The following is a 20,044-nucleotide window of genomic DNA, read 5'->3' on the forward strand; positions in this document are numbered from 1 at the left end:
TTAACAGAAAACTGCTCACATTTTGAAAGATTTAGATTCAAGCCTGAGCTTTCAGAAAATTGGTTTACAACATTTAGTGCAACTCCTCTTTGGAATTATTATTTTTATTAGAAACAGGGTTGTGTCATCAGCCAGCGGTCAGATTTGTATTTCTCTTTCATTTAATGTAATTCCTTTGAATGAACTCTTGTGAATTAAATGACAGAGAGTTTGAGCTTCAATCCCCAATAGAAGAGGCGAGGTGGGGCAGTCTTGGCGGAGACCTTTGTGTGTGTGAAATCTAGATGAGTTTCCATTAGCCAATCTTACACAACTGTTTCCTCATGTACAGAGTTTATACAGCATTAATACAATTCTTACCAAAACTAAAACAGTTTAAGGTTTCAATAATAAACTTGTGGCTCACCGTGTCAAAGGCTTTTTGAAAGTCTAAGAATAAAATAAGGTGTTGTTCATCATCTAGAAAGTCTTTGTCTTCAATCAGATCCAAAACTAAGTGAATGTTATTGGTTATGTGACGATCTTACATGAAACCAGATCGGCATTCATCAATTAAAGTGTGTAATTTAGATTTGAGGCGTTTTGCTAAGATAGATGCTAAAATCTCACGGTCATTATTTAGCAATGTTTGGGTCGCCGATTGTCAATGAACAGCGAGTGTGTGTGAGGTTTTGGATGAAGTGTGTGTCGCCTCAGAGGAGGAGGAAGATCCCTCTGTCAAGATATTCTCTGAAGACAGCCAGAAGAAATTTACCTCAGAAAAACATTTCTACATCTCAGAGCTCAGACCATCACAGCCTGGGGATTTATTGTTCTTTAATTGAGTTATTCCCCAAATAATCTCCTCAAGAGTTATGTCCTGACAGCAGATTTGATTATATTAATTACAGTCATTATTTAGCAATGTAATGGGTCTCCGCTGCCCTGCTGAAAATGTGAAGCAGAAACGCTTAATATCAGATAACGTCCATAATAATTGTACTTTGGGTTTGATTTTTTTTGACCGTTGTCATATTGTCAACATGGCCGGCTACTTGAAGCAGAATAGTGGGCCATATATTTGTAGTGGGTTTTCTTCTGCGTTGTGTTTGATTTTTAAAGAAAGAGATCCCACACAGTGATGTACTTTAGTTTTTCTTTACTCTCAGCCTTGCTGTGTCTGTGTCAAAAGAAATAACAGACACGATCACAGTCAAGCACATTTTGGACATTTCCGGTCTAGCCGTGCCTCTCGCCACAACATCCAGCGAAAGAGAGCTTAACAATCATAGAAATAAATGAAGTAATAAAAAGAAAGAAAAATAAGAAATATAGAAAACTGACAAAAGTAAATGATCCATTTACATACCTGTGTCAAAAGAAATAACAGACACGATCACAGTCAAGCACATTTTGGACATTTCCGGTCTAGCCGTGCCTGTCAATCAACACACTACAATGTAAATTCATATACAGAAAATACATTTGAACATCGCATGGATCCTTCAAAATAAACAAATATAACTTTACACAATTACGAATATATAACTCAAATTAAATTCAACTGTACAGGTTAACGAAAAATATATTGTTCTAAACTCACAAGCATACCGCACGTGTAACTGCGGTCATTAATCGAATATACTTCGATCAAACATACTCTTATCACATTTATAACCCATCTTATTAATTGCTCAGTACAGAAAAGACAACGATTAAACTCATTACCTACAGAAAATCCTTATACAACACTCAATAAAACATATTTATACACTTCTCCGGGGAGCAGATAAAAACGTACCTCTCGCCACAACATCCAGCGAAAGAGAGAGCGCGCACGCAAATTGCATCAGCATTAAGGCCAATTTATACTTCTGCGTCGAGGGTACGCCGTAGTGTACGGCGTTGGCTACGCACGTAGGCGACGCCGTTGTGAGCATTTATACTTCTGCGTTCAGGTCTTGGTTGCTCTGCAGTACTGCTCCGAAACGCTAGTTGGCGGCGGAGAGTTTTAATGTTCCACTGTGTTTAGATTCCTCGCGGCTAGGTTACTACGAGTGAAAGAGAGCTGATCATGTTGGAGTTGGAGCTTATTGAGGTGGAAAAACAGTTCACTTTAGTGAAATTACTAAAACTGAAAGGCAGAAATGAGAGAAGACTTCGGAGGAGATGAAACTTGTGGAAATCATAGACAGTGGTGGAAATGCGTGAGAAGGTACGTGCGGAAATGCGTAGGAGGAAATGCGATGCTACCAAGCCGACCAATCACCGATCTTGCGGTCCGCGTCGTCGCGACGTGTAGTTACATTTTTGAGGAGGTGCGCGTCAGGCGACGGCGAAGGGTACGCGGTATGGGACGCGTCTGTGCGTATGCTACGCCGTACCTACTGCGCGCACCCTACGCAGAAGTATAAATTGGCCTTTACCCTCACGCATGACGCAGCTTACGTAATAGTACTTCCTTAATTTAGTGTAAAAATATTTATCAAGAGTGAAACCAAAAGTAATACAAAAAAAAAATAACAATATGTATGAAGAATTGAAAACAACGCAAATTATTAAATTTATGAACACCTAACCATTAACAACTGTGGAGTTTCCAAAACAAAGGTTTTCAAAATAAGAGTCCCGTAAAATAATACTGTTCTTGATTAAATTATGTCAATAATCTAGTGTAACAACATTCACTCGTCACATATGTCTAATGATTTTTTAAAAACCTAAGGCTTTCTTCTTCATATTTTTTTTATTTATTTTTTACTTATTTATTTACATTAGTAAGCTACATGACATCATCTTTCAAAACATGACCTGCGTGAAAGAGAGAAATAAATGAATGTGTCTCTGTCCCAGCACATTTCAGACCTCACTGACGCCCATGGGTTCACATTCAGATTCACAGTGATTACTGTCCCTCATCTTTGATAAAACTGGCCCTGATTTGTTTTAAGATAACTGGGTCACATTTGCTGCAACATATGTGTCATATTTGGTTTACACCCAGATTAGTCATTGTCGATTGTGCCACATTTTTGCCATAGGTGGCCCACATTTGGTGTGTGATATTTGGGTCTTATATTAATTATTCATCATATGGGCCACTTTAGGCCCACATTCAGATTACACATTGCCATGAGTGCCGCATCTTTGCATAAAAAGGCCCACATGTGATTTAAGATATTTGGGCCATATTTGCATTACACAATATACTGTACATCTGTGCATCAGCAACACACACACACACACACATAACTAACTATATACACAATAAAGCAATAACAAACATATTCTGTGTAAAAAATGTTAGAGAGATAATATAAAAGTGTTCAAAAGTTACATGTAAACTTTACATCTTTTGAAACATTTATATGCTATACTTGACAATCACGTTGATGATTAGAAATATCTAAATAATTCTGGATGAGTTTAGTCTAAACATTATTATATTTGCAGGCCTGATAGTGAAGATTTCTGCTGACACTCATCTGAGCTTCTTCCTCTGTTCCACCTTTAATTACAACTAAACCATCATTTGGCTGAATAATAAACCAACATTTATCATTCAATATCACATGTTTCTAATACGCATGCTAACACACACGCTGCTTTATTTAATAGTGAAGTCTGAGTCTCTTCCACCTGTATGAAACACATTTACACATGTATTTCTCCTCATAGACAGCAGTGAGACTCTTCTGTGGATCACCTGATGGTTTCTGCTCCTCTCATCTCCGTTTCACAGATTTAAACCTTGATGGAAATCCACTGACATTTGGTGATCGATCTTCATCTACATTCATATACTGTAAAGTGGAACAGAAGAGAAAACAATCAGTGTTCAGTGGAACAAAGTGCTGTTTTTCTTTAGTAAAAGTAAGTTAAATTGAATTCCTGTAATCAGATTAATGACTGACTTTACATGATCTTGGATAGAGATATTTGTGTTTTTAAATATAATAGATGTAAAGCCTGAATCATGTTCATATGTGTGTGTCTGTGTGTGTCGGTGCGACTCCTATTGAGTCTCTGTAAAGGAGAAACTAATGAGTGTACGGCGTATGGAATAAACCACAGCGAGCAAATACTAATGTTATTTTGAGTTAAACACAAACCTTTAGTTAAAGCCGTTTGTCCTCTAGTTTAAACATGTTTGTAGGCTCTTAGTAAATAACTGAGAGTAAAGTAAGTGTCGAGTAGTGTGACGTGTTGCTTGTCACAGTAAAAACACACTAGAGACAGAGACATTGCTCATGTGAGCTGGACGCTGTGAGCTGAAGCTGGAACTGCACTGATTTTAGCAGGAGTGCAGCGTTTCCTACAATCTGACCAAGTCTGTTTCACACTCAAATGATTCACTTCTACTGACACAGTTCATAAAGCAGGTGTTTTTTGTAAAATGACAGGTGTTATTTATTATAGTAAGAGTATAGATAAGGGTAAGAGTATATTTATTATAGATAAGACTTATTATAGTAAGTTTGTTTTTAAATATTTATATTATGTAGTATCTTGGGACAGTGCAATATTCTTTTTGTTTAGCGTGGAGCAATCTTAAATGTAATCTTAAAGTAACAATTGTAGGGGTGGGGGGTTGCTTAACATGGGATTAAGATGCTCGTCGTTGACGTTGAACGTATTTTTTAAGTCTTGATTTCTTAAAGTCCATTGTGTGTGCTGTGTAGCTTGTTAGCTGTTTTAATGTTTATCTTTTATGTTTGATTCAACGAGCTCTGCTACAAAAATTCCTATGCACCGGCAGGGGCGCAACTACCCAGTTTCAGAGGGGTATGCAGCAACAATTTTAGCGCCCCCCCCCCCCCCCCCCCAAAAAAAAAAGGAAAAATAAATGTAAGTGTGCTGAGTAATAAGTGAGTAGGAAGAAATAAGAGCTAACATAAAAAAATAAGTGCAAAATTGTCGCTTATTAACACAATTAAACTTTAGCTACTCCACCTTGATGATCCCCCCTAAGAAAACTATAAGGTCCATTGGAACAGCAATACCAGTGTTTCTCACAGGATTTTAGGTAAAACTGTGGGAGGTGGACCTCTGTTTCTCTAGGGGGGTTCGGGGGCATGGTCCCCCGTAAGAAAATTTTGTGTTCTGTAATGTTAAATTCAGCAGTCTGGTGCACTTTGAGAGTTCAAAATTAAAAGCTCCAACCCATAATCAGGGTGCAAATTAAACAGAGAAAAATTTGAACCTCTTTAGTGTCTGTCTACATTACACTACTACATAATAATAGTTATAATATTAATCCCATGATAGTAATAGCCATAAAGGCTATTGTAAAACAAATGCACAGAAAAATAAAGGAAACTTTCATAATTAGTTTTGCACTAATTTCTATACTTGATAAGCGCATAATGACATGTTTCATGGGCCAGTGTGTCAGAAAAAAAAACTAAAGCTGACTTTTTTTGACCAATGCATTACACCAGCACAGCGCCGCCAATTAAGCAAAAAACAAAACAAACAACAAACAAATGTATGAGTTTTGTGGGCCGTTAAGACAAATAAATTAAAAAAGGATGAAATGTATTGGCTGAAAAGCACGTCGGCCCAGCGGGAATCTCCCGGTAGTCCCGATGGCCACCGAGATATAGATAGCCTACATGCCTGGATGTCACATTTTAAATCCTACCTGTTGGCTTTCAGCAATGCATGCAGTTATTTAGCTGCTGTCGCATCAATTGACATGCCATCTCCTTTTCTCTCTTTCTTTTTCTATTTTTAGCCCCACAGCATTTTGTTTTATCCATCTTTTTCGACGACAACTCACTACTTGTACCTGCTCGCTCAGCGCTCACGGCGCCCCCGCCCGCTCGCGATATTACCCGCCCCCCGTGCAGGTGGAACGGATCGTGTACCGACAGCGCCTACTCTAGCCTGGCTGTTAGTCCTCTAAAATTTTATATAACATTGAAGGAGTGCAGAAATGATTTAGAAACGCACAACGGCAGCTACATATAGAAATACAATATAGCATATATATAATTTTTTTTTTTTTTTTTTTACCATCGCTTTGGCGCCCCCCATTGTGCTGCGCCCCTATGCGCCGCATATAGCGCATACCCACTTTTTGCGCCACTGTGCACCGGTATAGCTGTACCGGTACAAATGGCAAATAAAGCTTAACTAACTAACTAACTGATGTATAAAGCTGTGACAGTGAGCTTTTCTTCTCTTTCCTCCTTTGTGTTCAACATTTCAATAACTTCACATTTTGTTCTCACACAAACCCTTTGTTGCAACAAATCTTATTAATAATTTCCTTTCACGAATATCTGAAAGGATTGTTCACATATCAGAGGTAAATGAAGATGTCTTTAATATCTCAGTGATGTTTCCTCACCTCAGGACACAGTTTGAGTCTCGTAGCTCGTCTCTGAGCCGCTGCTTTGAGTCTCCTATCTCATTCTCTCTCAGATCAAGCTCTTTTAAAAACTGCAGAGCTTTTGAGTTCGTCAAAGACTGAGTTAAAGAAGAAACATCTGTAATGCCACAGTGATATAGACTAGAGAGACACAAACAGAGGAAGAGAGATTATCTTACAAACAAATCAAGAATGTGAAGAATTTTACACAGATATAATGTGAACTCAGACTCACTGTCAGATATTGAGAATAAAGTGGTTTAGTTTAATAAACCCAGAAAGTGCACTGCTATAACCAATGAAACATAAGCCCTGCTGTCTTCAAATAAATAAACTTCAGTCACACTGTAATCGCTGTACAGTATAATGACACTAACTGTAGTTTCTCCAGCTTGAATTGTGGGTTCATCAGTAGATCACTGAGGTTTTTCACTCCAGAGTCTCCTAGTTCATTCACGCTCAGGTTCAGCTCTCTCACGTGTGACGGGTTTGATTTCAGAGCTGAAGTCACATCAGAACAACCTTCATCTGTCATATCACACCAGCTTAACCTACATTAGCAGAGGGAGAGAGAGAGAGAGAGAGAGAGAGAGAGAGAGAGAGAGAGAGAGAGAGAGAGAGAGAATGAAGAAAATAAGAGACTCTTTATTCCATCACTCCTGTGTTTTCTAGTTTATTCCCACTCAGGTCCAGCTCTCTCAGGTGTGACGGGTTTGAATTCAGAGCTGAAGTCAGGATGAGACTCTGATTCTCTGTAATACTGCACCCTAACAGACTGAAGACAGAGAAATAACAATAGTTCACATCTATGATGATCATCTTATTGAAGAGCTACAGCAGCATTTAGTTTCCAATAGTCTGTTTTAAAACCCAGTCACACTAGTTCTGTGCGCTGGAAGACACTGTTTCTTCTCTTTCATTTCTAACTATTTATTTGATGTCTCTCTTCTTTATTCTCTGTTTAAAAAGCAGATTTCTGTGTGTACACAATCAGTGCATTGTATCAGTTATTGGGAATTAAACAATTACTATCTACACTCTAAAAAGTTTTATATGATTTACAACATTTTTTTTTGGTGAAAAATGTTCACACTCAAAAATATTGATTCAATTTTAAAGCAGTGAAATCAATTACAATACACTGTATAAGCTAACTAGAAAAAAAGCACACAAATGTGTATAGGGAAACCCAGAAAGTGCACTGCTATAACCAATGAAACATAAGCCCTGCTGTCTTCAAATAAATAAACTTCAGTGGTGGGCCGTCAGGGCCAGCAAGGCCTTCTCTGAACACTATCAGAATCACTTACTTGCACTTTAATATATTTTTTGCATGAATATTAAATTATTCCCAATAGTTCATTCTCTTAATTTCATAGCTTTTCTCTTGGTTGCGCTTCTTCCAGTATTGTGTTTTTATGTTAGAGCTTGTATCCAAGCTACGGCGCCTGTAGCTTAAAATGAAAGGCAATGAAACTGTTTCTTTAACCAATCAGATAATCCGTCAGATTTAATCAGCCAATCAGATTTCGCTTTGACTGCAGTGGGGCCATCTAGCAGGCGTATAATAACATCTGTATTTTCTCGTTCTTTGATTGGACGCGCGTATTATTACTGGTAGTATCCGCATCTGTAGCGAACTGCATAAACTAAAATATATTCCTGTAGATGTAATAGATTTCAACCCACAAATTAATGTTTCTTTCCCTCCTCGACCCCCAGCAGAAAAAATCCCTTATTCAGCCTGAGCTAAACGCAGAGTAACGGGACTATCGATCTCTCCGGGTAAAAACAGAACTGACTAATGTAAGTTATGAAACGAATGATTTTGAAGGCAAAAATCCCGCTGATCTCGTTGATTTCGGTCAAAACTCTGTGTGAGAGCATGGGGCAGCTGCACACATCATCATGTTTTGCGGTGACTGTGTGCTTCTGTCGAACAGGCACTCTCAGCCATAAAGCAAATTAAAATTTATGCTAGAAATGTGACGAGACAGACACGACATTATTGGAACTGAAACGCAGTTAGAACCTGTACAACAGTAATTGAAGTCTTCTTGAGGAAAGAAATAAGGATGGATTTTGTGTAAAAAAATAATCTGTAGTTTTGGTGAGTATATGCTTTTTTCCCCCGTGGTGAATATGATTTTCTTCTTAATTTTTTGTATAAATTTATGATCGAAACTTGTTTTTTTCAAACATTCATACTATTGTAACGTCTGAAAAGGGACTATTGTAACCCTTGAACGACAAGATAAGTGAGGCTTCGTTTCTGAACTTATAATCGGATTCGGAACGCAAGAACCACTTTACAAACGCACCAGCCGAACTCACGCGCTCGTTTCTCTCTACCGGCCTCTCCCGAACTCACCACATAACCCAATAACTGCCGGTGCAAAATAAAAACAACAATTATAGAGAGGCTTTGCGCTGATACACTATTAAAAGTTATTAATTCAGGTAGGACAGATGGCCTAAGTGTGAAATGCACGGCCCGCCACTGCTGTAATTGCTGTACAGTATAATGACACTAACTGTAGTTTCTCCAGCTTGAATTGTGGGTTCATCAGTAGATCACTGAGGTTTTTCACTCCAGAGTCTCCTAGTTTATTCCCGCTCAGGTCCAGCTCTCTCAGGTGTGACGGGTTTGATTTCAGAGCTGAAGTCACATCAGAACAACCTTCATCTGTCATATGACAGCAGCTTAACCTACATTAGCAGAGAGAGAGAGAGAGAGAGAGAGAAAGAGAATTTTGAATTTGAAAAAGAACTTTATTTTACAATCACCTTAATGACAACAAATTAACAAACTAAACCACAAAAAAACAAATTAAGGAAAAAAAATTAATTTATCTTCAAAAATGACACAACACACTCCCTTACAACACCAAATCTTCTCAAAAGTAACCAAATTATCCATAGTTTTATAATACACATAATCAATCATTACTCTTGATTTCACCAATGTTAAAAAAGTCTCAATGATGTTTTGATCAGGTTTCTGTTCAACTTTATCCCTTCTACTAATATATACTGCCATTTTTGCTTGACCAATCATAAAATTCAATAACTGACAAATATATTTCTTTTTTTGACTATACTTAAAACCCAAAATAAATACAATTTCATTAAATGCTTCATCAAAACCACAAAAACATTTTTCTAAAAAATCAAACAACGATTTCAATCTTGTACATTGTACAAATGCATGGAAAATTGTTTCTCTTTGCAAACAAAAAGGACAGACATCGTTAACTTCCACATTTAACACAGAAACAAATGAATTAACAGCTAAAATACCATGAAGAATTCTCCATTGCAAATCCCCAACCTTTTTTGCTAATGGCGGTTTATATAGAACTCTCCATTCTGGTTTTACATTTTCCTTTAAGGCAAAAAAATTCCTCCACGGTGTATCAGGTTTATTTGCCAAATTATTCTTATTAAAACCCATCACACAAGCTCCATACAATATTTTCCCTTTAGTAGATATTACATCCAACCACTGGGAGTCCCAAGTTTTAAATGGAAAACCTCTAAAACCATCCAGTTTTGGTGAAAGCATCAAACAAGGGAAAAAATCATTTTCATTAGGAACAGTTACTTTAGCAAAATATTCTTTTACCATTATATTCTCCTCTGTTGTGAGGGTAGACTTTAACTTGGCTAAAAAGAGAGCAACCAATCGAATGGATCTAGTGCCTAAAAATTCAGCTACTTTTACAGAATTATCCAAGTTTTCCCCAGCAATGTCCAACAATTGTCTAAAAATAAACACTTTTGATTCTTGCAACTTAAGACCACAATTAAAAAAACTGTTACTTTCATTTACATCCAAACGAGACCCAAGAATTAAAGGCTCTTCAAGAAGCCAGTAAAGTGAATAAGGATTTTCAGATTTCTGGATGTGAAACAAACTCCAAACTTTAAACAGACTCTTATAAAAGGGTGGTAAAACAGACAAGTCCATTTTTGAAGGGTTTAGTAAGAACAGATGTTTGTCCAGTCCGAATCCTCCAAAGTTTTGCAAAACAACATGGGCCATTGCCCTCCAACTGACGTCCGATGCACCGTCTAAAAGTCTCTGCAGGAACTGTAAGCGAAAAGCAGCAGTTCTGCTCTGTAAATGGACCAAGCCTTGTCCTCCTTCTTTCGGCAAATAAAGAACACTCTGTCTAATCCAGTGCAATTTGTCCCAAAAAAAGTCAACAAGAATTGCTTGTATTTTCGTAAGTAGTTGAGGAGGAGGATCAATGCACGCAAGCTTATGCCACAGTGAAGACGCGACCAGGTTGTTGATGACAAGAATGCGTCCTCTATATGACATTTTAGGAAGCAGCCACTTCCATTTTTCTAATCGTCCTTTAATTTTTTCAATAACTCCTTCCCAATTCTTTTGTTGATTTGCATCATCACCTAAAAAAACTCCCAAATATTTTAACCCACCTTTCCCCCAGACCAAACCTTCAGGAATTTTTGGATTACCGTCTTTCCATTTTCCAACCAAGAGTGTTTCACATTTCTTCCAATTCACTTTTGCAGAAGATATGAAAGTAAAATCATTAATTACATCAAATAAACTTTGCACATCTTTTTGTCCACTTACAAACACCATTACATCATCTGCATAAGCAGATAAACATATCTTTTTTGTACAATTAGGCAAATGTAACCCATTGTTACGTTCCAGCCCCCAAAAAGGGAGGGGAACCTGATAACCCCCTGCTCAGACCCACAAATGCCAGCAAAAGAGGAATGGAGTCGTGGTGCGAGAAAAGGAGACAAATTCCAAATACCGTACAAACTGTGTTTTTATTTTTGTCACGGTAATAATGTAAATGATAAACAAATTTAAGGGAGAAAGGGGAGAGCTGGACGAACCAAAGAAAAGAAATAAACAAAAATACCCCACCCCTAACCTACACTAATTATACACATCACCTATCTGGCACACGATCAAGGCGCCCTAACCAAAATTACAGATGGTGGTCCGCCCAGGTCTAACTGGTGTTTATAGACAGAGAAGTATGCCTACGGGTGATGTATACCCCGGGGTAGCTCTAAATCTACTCCCCCAACTCCCTATAAAACAAAGAACAAGAAAAGAGAAGTTAACACAAATAATAATGATAATAATAATAATTCACAAAGAACAAACTCAGTCCTGCTGCTCAAGTTCCAAAAGTGGAACACAAAGCTAGTGTTACTAGCTAACAAATCAGATTACAACATTATCAAAAGCATTGTCAAATGTTCCAATCCTAATCTCAAAATAGACAACAATAAAGTTATCTACAACTCACAATGTTTCCCAAAAAGGGATACCAACCACATCAACAGCAGGAACCGAGTGCAAAGCCCAGAGCAGAGTGCAAAGCCCAGAGCAGAGAGTGAACAGATCCAAAACTAGGCTTTTTAAAGAGCCCAGCCAGCTGCAGCCACTGACGAGTAGGAGGAGTTCCAAGATCAAATCAGCCGTTGATCCACCAATCAGCTGCTGGAATGGTTATTGAAGCTATCTTACCTGTAAGAAGAAAAAAACACAAGAACCACAAGCAATGCCAGAAATAAAAATCACTATTATACGAACCCAGTTCTCTGGGGACGTAACACCCATCAATTTTTTCCCTTATTTTTTGTAATAAAGGCTCAATGGCTAGGGCATACAACATTCCAGAAAGAGAGCACCCTTGCCTTACACCTCTTTCAACCTTAAATGGAGCACATAAACCGCCATTAACCTTCAATACACTTTCAATATCACTATAGAGTACTTGGACCATCATAATAAAATCTTTTTTAAAACCAAACGCTGCTAGAGTTTTCCACAAATAGGGGTGCTCAACCCTATCAAATGCCTTCTCCTGGTCCAGTGAGATCAATCCAAAATCCAAATCAAGCAACTTTGACACTTCTAAAGCATCCCGAACTAAAGAGATGTTATCAAAAATGGATCTGCGAGGAATACAGTAGGACTGATCTGGGTGTATTACTTGCCTTATTACTTCAGCCAATCTGTTTGCCAGCACTTTAGAGAGCAGTTTGTAATCACAACAAAGAAGTGATACAGGGCGCCAGTTCCTTATGTCAGTCAAATCTCCTTTCTTTGGTATAAGCGTTATCACTGCCCTTCTGCAGCTCAACGGCAACATACCTTCTGACAGACTGACACTCATCACTTGTAACAAGTCCGCACCCAACTCAGCCCAGAAAGACTTGTAAAAGTCAACTGGGAGGCCGTCAATCCCAGGAGCTTTTCCCGATTCAATGTCATGCAGGGCCTTACATAGCTCCCCCAGGCTTAGCGCACCTGAAAGTGCCACATTACCCTCTTCTGACATCTTTGGTAGGGAGCTCAAAAAAGGGCCGTCAGTCTCACCCTCCATTTCATACTCACTTCTAAACAGATTTTTGTAAAAACCAACTGCTCTCTTTCGAATATCGCTGGGGTTCAGCAAAAACTGACCATCTTCTGCTTGCAAGGCTTTAATCAATCTCTTCTGCCCATTTTTTTTCTCTAAACAGAAAAAAAATTTTGATGGTGCATCCATATGATTTATATTTTGAAATCTTGATCTGACCAATGCGCCCTGTGTTCTGTAATCTAGCAGATCCGCTAACTGAGCTTTCTTTTTGAAAAATAGTTCAAAATTATTACTTGTCCCAGTTGATTCAGCTATTTTTTGACACTCACTTAATTCATTCTCCAAAATTTCCATAGATTTTTTAAACTCCATAGTGACATTGCGAGTATATTGTTGACAAAATTGTCTTATTTGTACTTTACCAATGTCCCACCACTGCTGTATTGATCTAAAATTAGACTTTGATTTTCTAAAATTCTGCCAAAAATACTTAAAAGAGTCTCTAAAAAAACTATCACTCAGTAAAGAAATATTAAAATGCCAATAGGCACTGCTCGTTTTACTGGAACTTAAAATAAAACTGCATTGTACCATACTATGATCAGAGAAACCTATTGGAATTATAGAGCATTTTTTGAAAATATTAAACTGATGTGAAAACCCATACAATCTGTCCAATCTGGCAAAGGATGTCCTGTTTTCCCTCATATGAACCCATGTATATTGTTTTACATTTCCATTTAATTGTCTCCAAATATCACACATTTAAAATTTTTTAATGAAATGAATAAGACGTTTCTGAGACGGTAAATGGGGTTCAACATGGTTCCTATCAATCATACTTTCTGTGCAATTAAAATCACCCCCCAAAAACAAATATTCCTCCTCTGAGCAACTTTGTACAGTCGTACTTAATACATCTAGAAAAAGCAATCTCTCCATAGGGATCGTTGGAGCATAAATACAAATAAAAACCAAAACATAGTTTTCATAAACAGCCCTGATTTTTAATAATCTTCCTTTCACAACTTCATCAACTATGTAAGAAATTGGACTAAAATTCTTAGAAAATAACACTGCAACTCCTGCACTTATTGAAGTGTTATGGCTTAGAACTGTTAACCCCTCAAAATCTCTTTCCCAGTCTGCTGCATTCCCCCCATCACTATGCGTTTCTTGTAACATTAAAATATCAAGATTCTTCTGTTCCCTATCGTAGTCACTTCGAGTTACGTCAGAAGTGACGGAGATTGGGGGTTTCGCATAGAAAGCCAATCCTCTTCGAGTATTAAAACACGAGCCAATGGCATGCAATGCCTTGGGGCTGCGGAAATTTGCATAGCGTACTCCGCCCTACTCCGTGAGTATAAAAGGAGGAAGTGAACGCAACCGCAGTATGTTTTCGCTTCGGAGCCAAGAGAACCTCTTCACTCCTGAAAGCACTGTTCAAGACTCTTCGAGACGAGCGTCCTCTTCAGTGTTGGTGTGACGGCGGTACCCAGCGAGATTCTGCATCGCCTGCGATCTGAGCAGTGGTCTGCCAGACTTTGCGCTTCTCCCTGGTCGCTTCAGCGCTGAAAGAGTGAATTTCCTCCTCTCATTGAAAGAGCTGCACGCGCACGTCTTTTTAAAGACGGTTCGCCCGTGCTCTTCTGGGTGTGATTGATTTCTGTCGTCATCTGATGGTCACGATCGCTGCTTTGTATGCCTGGGCATTTCAGCATGCAGCAGCAGCGTTCGTGGATGACTCATTTTCCTTCTGTGGGAACATGACCATCTCTACACTGAGGTCGAGACTCAATGATCTCACTTGAGTGAGAGTCCCGGTCCCCCCCGCTCGATCGGTTTCCTCCATAGGGGGCCCGTCGACCCGGGGACCTGGTGATTTACGGTGATGGTGTGGGATAAGCCCCGACGATTCCTCGGGCCACACCTCCCGCCTCAGTGCGAGAGCCAGCGAGCGTTAGTTCGATTCAGTCGGTTGCTTCTTCGGTGGCACCGGCTGCTTCGGGCAGCGCTCCAGATGATGATGCGATGTCGATCACAGCATCACTAGGCGGGCTTGACTCCTCGGGAAGTGAGGATGCGGCCGCGTTGCCTCCCTCGGGAGCGTCAGCGCCGCCGTGTCTGATCCCGCGATGATGGCCGTGCTATCTCGGGCGTCCGTGAGCATCGGGTGGGGGTGGAACTCCGCCCCTCCCCGATCTCTCGCGGCTGAATAATTGGTTTTTGGGTAACGCTGCCGCCTTACGGCCACGGCCAACCCCAATTTCCTTTTTTCCCCGAGTTGCATGCGGAACTGACACGCACTAAAAAAAAAAAAAAAAAAAAAGCGTGCTTAGTTCCCCGCCCTTCCTCCCCTCGGCGATGCGGCTGTCTGTGGGTACGCTGGGGCTCCCCCGGTCAACCGGCGGTTGCTCTAAGATGCCCCTCCAAAGCCTATGGGTTCTCGTCGTCTATGGCGGCGCGATTCTGTAGAGCGGCGGGACAGGCAGCCTCCGCCCTGCATATGATGAGCACCTACAAAGCTAGCTGCTCAGGAATGTGCACGAGGAGGTGACGGACCAAGCGAGCTGCGAGCCTGTCGCCTACCTTGTCCTTAAACGGGTCACGGAGGCGGTCGCTCGCTCCCTTGGTCAGGTGATGCCCACCGCTGTGGTCCAGGAGCATCATAATGTTCGGCGGTGCGGTCCAGGACTTTGCCCAGCACTTCTCGACCGCCTAGGAGCAGACGAAGGCGGTTTCTCTGCCCCGACGGCCAGCTGCTGCCTCCAACCAGCCGTCGGCTCGGACGCCTCCGCCAGCTCGCCGCCGAGGACGCCCCCCTGCGGCTCCCTTCCCTCCCACGCGGCCCCAGCAGCAGCCTTCAGCCGGTTCGCGTCGCGGAGGAGGCCACAGGTAAGCGTCCCAAGAAAAGAGCCCCCCCTCAGGCCGCGTGCCCCGCTAGATGCCAGGCGAAGCGATGTTCCTGAGGCGGGCCGCTCAGTGATAGTGTCAGGGTTTTTCTCAGGAGGCGGTGGCAGGGCCCCTCCTTCCCCGGTGGAGGGCCGGTGGAGAATCTTTTGTTCTAGCTAGCTCCCTGAGCTGGTTGAGGAAAAGCTGACACTGTCATTGAGCACACAGACTGGAATGAGCGCGCACGACGTCCAGTGCGTCGCCCCGTTCATTCCTCTCTGTCTCGGAGGGCGCGGAAGGGTGCGTGTGTCGTCCCCGGGCTACGCCAATCCCTTCCCCCTCTGTCGCCAGACCCCCGGCAGAACAGACCCCCGTGGAACGCTCTGCCTTCCCTGGTCTCTTCTGTCGGGGAGCGGGTTTCGACGGTGCATCCGGACGGGGTAACTCCTGCACGCATGCCGGTCGACCCGCCTCGCTGCCCCTCCGGGGGGACGTCTGTGGTTCGCATGACCCCGTTGGCTCACTTCCTGGAAGCCTGGCTAGCGCTTCCCGGGGTTCCCGCTGGGTCATCAGAACGATCGGATTCGGCTACGCGATTCAGTTCGCACGGTCTCTTCCCCGCTTCAGGGGAGTTCGCTCCACGATGGTTGGTGGCAATGCCCCAGTCTTGAGAGCGGAGATTGCGACCCTGCTGGCGAAGGGTGCAATCGAGACGGTCCCTCCAGCCGAGGTGAGGTCCGGGCTTTACAGCCCCTACTTCATTGTCCCCAAGAAAGACCGGTGGGTTACGACCGATCCTGGACCTGCGCATTTTGAACCGTTCTCTCCATCGACTACCGTTCAAAATGCTCACGGCCAAACGCATTTTCGAATGTGTTCGGTATCAGGATTGGTTTGCAGCGATCGACCTGAAGGACGCGTACTTCCATGTCTCCATTCTCCCTCGACACAGACCGTTTCTTCGGTTTGCCTTCGAGGGCCAGACATACCAGTACGCCGTTCTCCCATTCGGGTTAGCTCTGTCCCCTCGCGTCTTCACGAAGATCGTCGAGGCAGCCCTTGTTCCCCTTCGCGAACACGGGGTTCGCATCCTGAACTATCTCGACGACTGGCTGTTACTAGCACACTCTCGAGCTCAGGTTTGCGAACACAGAGACCTGGTGCTACGGCACCTAGCCCGTCTGGGCCTTCGGGTCAACCGGGAAAAGAGCAAACTTTGCCCCGTGCAGAGGATCTCTTTTCTCGGCATGGAGATAGACTCGGTCGCCATGTCCGCGCAGCTCACGAACGAGCGCGCGCACTCACTGCTGGCTTGTCTTCGACAGTTCGAGGGCAAGAGTGCGGTTCCACTGAAACTATTTCAGAGGCTCCTGGGGCATATGGCATCCGCGGCCGCGGCAACGCCGCTCGGTTTGCTTCATATGAGACCGCTTCAGCTGTGGCTTCGCGATCGAGTCCCGAGGTGGGCATGGCATCGCGGCTCGCTCCGAGTTCCAGTGACTCCGACGTGCCGCCGATCCTTCTTCCCGTGGTCGAACCTCAGCTTTTTACGGACAGGGTCCCTATTCAGCGAGTTTCCAGGCATCTCGTTGTCTCCACGGATGCGTCTACCACGGGTTGGGGTGCCATGTGCAATGGGCATGCAGCCGCCGGTTCCTGGACAGGAGCCCAGCGCCTCATGCACATCAATTGCCTCGAGCTGTTGGCAGTACGGCTCGCCCGGCACCGCTTCCGAGCGTGCTCTAGGGCCAGCATGTGCTTGTCCGCTCAGACAACACTACGGCAGTAGCGTACATCAACCACCAGGGGGGGTCTACGCTCGCGCCGGTTGTCGCAGCTCGCCCGCCACCTCTTGATATGGAGTCAGAAGCACCTGAGGTCCCTTCGTGCAGTTACATTCCTGGAGACCGGAACCGGGCAGCCGCGAGCTGTCCCGGGCCCGTCCCATCTCCGGCGAATGGCGACTCCATCCCCAGTCGGTCCAGCTGATTTGGGACCAGTTCGGGGAGGCACAGTTAGACCTGTTCGCCTCTCGGGACTCGTCCCACTGCGCCCAGTTATTCTCTGACCCGCGGCTCTCTCGGCTCGGATGCGCTGGCGCACAGCTGGCCACGGGGCCCACGCAAGTGTGCGTTCCCCCAGTGAGCCTCCTTGCACGGGTGTTGTGCAAGATCAAGGAGGACGAGGAGCAGGTCTTGCTGGTAGCCCCCTACTGGCCCACCAAGACGTGGTTCTCCGAACTCTTGCTCCTCGCGACAGCACCTCCTTGGCCTATTCCTCTGAGACCGGACCTACTCTCTCAGAGACGGGGCACTCTGTGGCACCCTCGTCCCGATCTTGGAGGCTGCACGTGTGGCTCCAGGACGGGACGAGGCAGGTTTGAGTTCGCTGCCACCTGCGGTGGCGGCAACCATCACTTCCGCAAGAGCGTCGTCCACGTGACACCTTTATGCGTTGAAGTGAAACCTCTTCGTCAATTGGTGTTCTTCTCGCTGAGAAGACCCCCGGAGATGTTCGATCGGAGTCATGCTTCCTTCCTGCAAGAGGGGTTGGAGCGCAGGCTGTCGCCCTCCACCCTTTGGATTATGTCGCGGCCATTGCCGCGTCTCATGATGCAGTGAAAGGTAAGTCTATGGGAAGCATGACCTGGTCATCAGGTTCCTGAGGGGAGTGAGGGGGTTAAATCCGCCTCCCTCCCCTCCTGCCCTCTGGGGACCTCTCAGTAGACCTGGGTGCTCTGCAGAGGCCTCCCCTGGAGCCTTTGCAGTCGGTAGAGTTTTTGTCCTGTCCTATGTGACAGCACTCCTGATTGCATTGGTATCCATCAGGAGAGTAAGGGACCTGCACGCACTCTCTGTTGACGAAGTGTGCCTGGAGTTCGGGCCGGCTTACTCTCACGTATTCCTGAGACCCCGGCCTGGATATATGCCCAAGGTTCCTACCACTCCCCTCCGGGACCTGGTGGTGAACCTGCAAGCGCTGCCCCTGGAGGAGGCAGACCCAGCCTTGGCACTGCTCTGTCCGGTACGTGCTCTCCGCACCTATGTCGACAGAACGCAGTGTTTCAGGACCTCAGACCAGCTCTTTGTCTGTCATGGGGGGAGCCAGAAGGGAGGGCTCTCTCAAAGCAACGGCTGTCCCACTGAATAGTGGATGCCATTGCTTTGTCTTACCAGCAGCAAGGCCTTCCGTGCCCCCTTGGTGTGACGGCCCATTCCACTCGGAGTGTAGCCTCCTCTTGGGCTTAGCGCACGGCGCCTCGCTAACAGACATCTGCAGAGCTGCAGGCTGGGCGACACCCAACACCTTCGCCAGATTCTATAATCTGCGAATTGAGCCGGTATCCTCTCACGTACTCGTTTCGGCCAGTTCTGGATCCGCTCAGGTGTCTTCGCTTGCTCGCCACTCCACTCCCCGGACTGGATAAGTGCGATATTTCCTCAGTTCTTCCATTGAAGTCTTGAGTCCTCCAGCACCGACGATGCGGGCACCACTGCGTTGCTCTGGATGCTAGCTAGGTGCCTCCATGCGCACGGTTCCCCATGGTAACCGTCTCATGTGTATTATCCACTGTAAGCCTCTCTGAGCATGTGTCTTCCCTTGGCAAGCCATCTGCCACCCCTGGAGTTTAAATCAGTAGCCACCTGCGGTTGGTACTCCAGTGTTCCATATGCGTTCCTATGTGGCCATATGTGTATTCTTAAGTCCTCCCTTCGGTAGGCAGCTGGTAGCATGTCCCCTTCGGGATATGTTTCCCAGTGTACCTTGGTAATCCTGTGTCAAAGTCGGATCCCCAAAAAAAAAAAAAAAAAAAAAAAAGAGGTAAGGCTCGGGGGTTCAGTCTTTCGCAGGGCTTGAAGATGGCGTGATGGCACAGACCCCCAATCTCCGTCACTTCTGACGTAACTCGAAGTGACTACGATAGGGAACGTCTCGGTTACGTATGTAACCCTCGTTCCCTGAGTAGGGAACGGAGACGTTACGTCTCCCTGCCACTTCTGCTGTATCGCTGGGTAGAGGCCGAGTTCAGTCTTGGCTCCTCAGCGAAGACATACTGCGGTTGCGTTCACTTCCTCCTTTTATACTCACGGAGTAGGGCGGAGTACGCTATGCAAATTTCCGCAGCCCCAAGGCATTGCATGCCATTGGCTCGTGTTTTAATACTCGAAGAGGATTGGCTTTCTATGCGAAACCCCCAATCTCCGTCACTTCTGACGTAACGTCTCCGTTCCCTACTCAGGGAACGAGGGTTACATACGTAACCGAGACGTTTCATTAATACATTTAACATTCCTCTTTTCTTAATATCTCTAGCACCATTTACATTCAGGGTTGCTAGATTAACTTCACTCATGGCCAATAGGAAAAAAACCCACCCAAAAAAAAACACACTCAATGTGGAAAATGAGCTTAACTTATTATACATCAT

At 43.9% G+C, this 20,044-nt stretch overlaps 2 protein-coding genes across 2 annotated transcripts; both read right to left on the reverse strand.

The window, feature by feature from the left end:
• Positions 1–1,121: 1,121 nt before the first annotated feature.
• LOC120492450 (ribonuclease inhibitor-like) lies at positions 1,122–6,902 on the reverse strand. The gene is made up of 3 exons (XM_089118648.1): positions 6,733–6,902; positions 6,335–6,496; positions 1,122–3,782 (listed from the first exon to the last, which is right to left on the reverse strand). Exons 1-3 carry the CDS (start codon positions 6,888–6,890, stop codon positions 3,776–3,778), a joined length of 327 nt encoding a protein of 108 aa, XP_088974774.1. The 5' UTR covers positions 6,891–6,902; the 3' UTR covers positions 1,122–3,775.
• Positions 6,903–7,000: 98 nt separating this feature from the next.
• Positions 7,001–9,062, reverse strand: LOC148997171 (ribonuclease inhibitor-like). The gene is made up of 2 exons (XM_089119525.1): positions 8,891–9,062; positions 7,001–7,130 (listed from the first exon to the last, which is right to left on the reverse strand). The coding sequence occupies exons 1-2, from the start codon at positions 9,046–9,048 to the stop codon at positions 7,001–7,003; spliced, it is 288 nt and encodes a 95-aa protein (XP_088975651.1). The 5' UTR covers positions 9,049–9,062.
• Positions 9,063–20,044: the final 10,982 nt, after the last annotated feature.

Source organism: Pimephales promelas, chromosome 2, assembly GCF_988280905.1.
Source record: "Pimephales promelas chromosome 2, fPimPro1.hap1.1, whole genome shotgun sequence".
Lineage (NCBI taxonomy): Eukaryota > Metazoa > Chordata > Actinopteri > Cypriniformes > Leuciscidae > Pimephales > Pimephales promelas.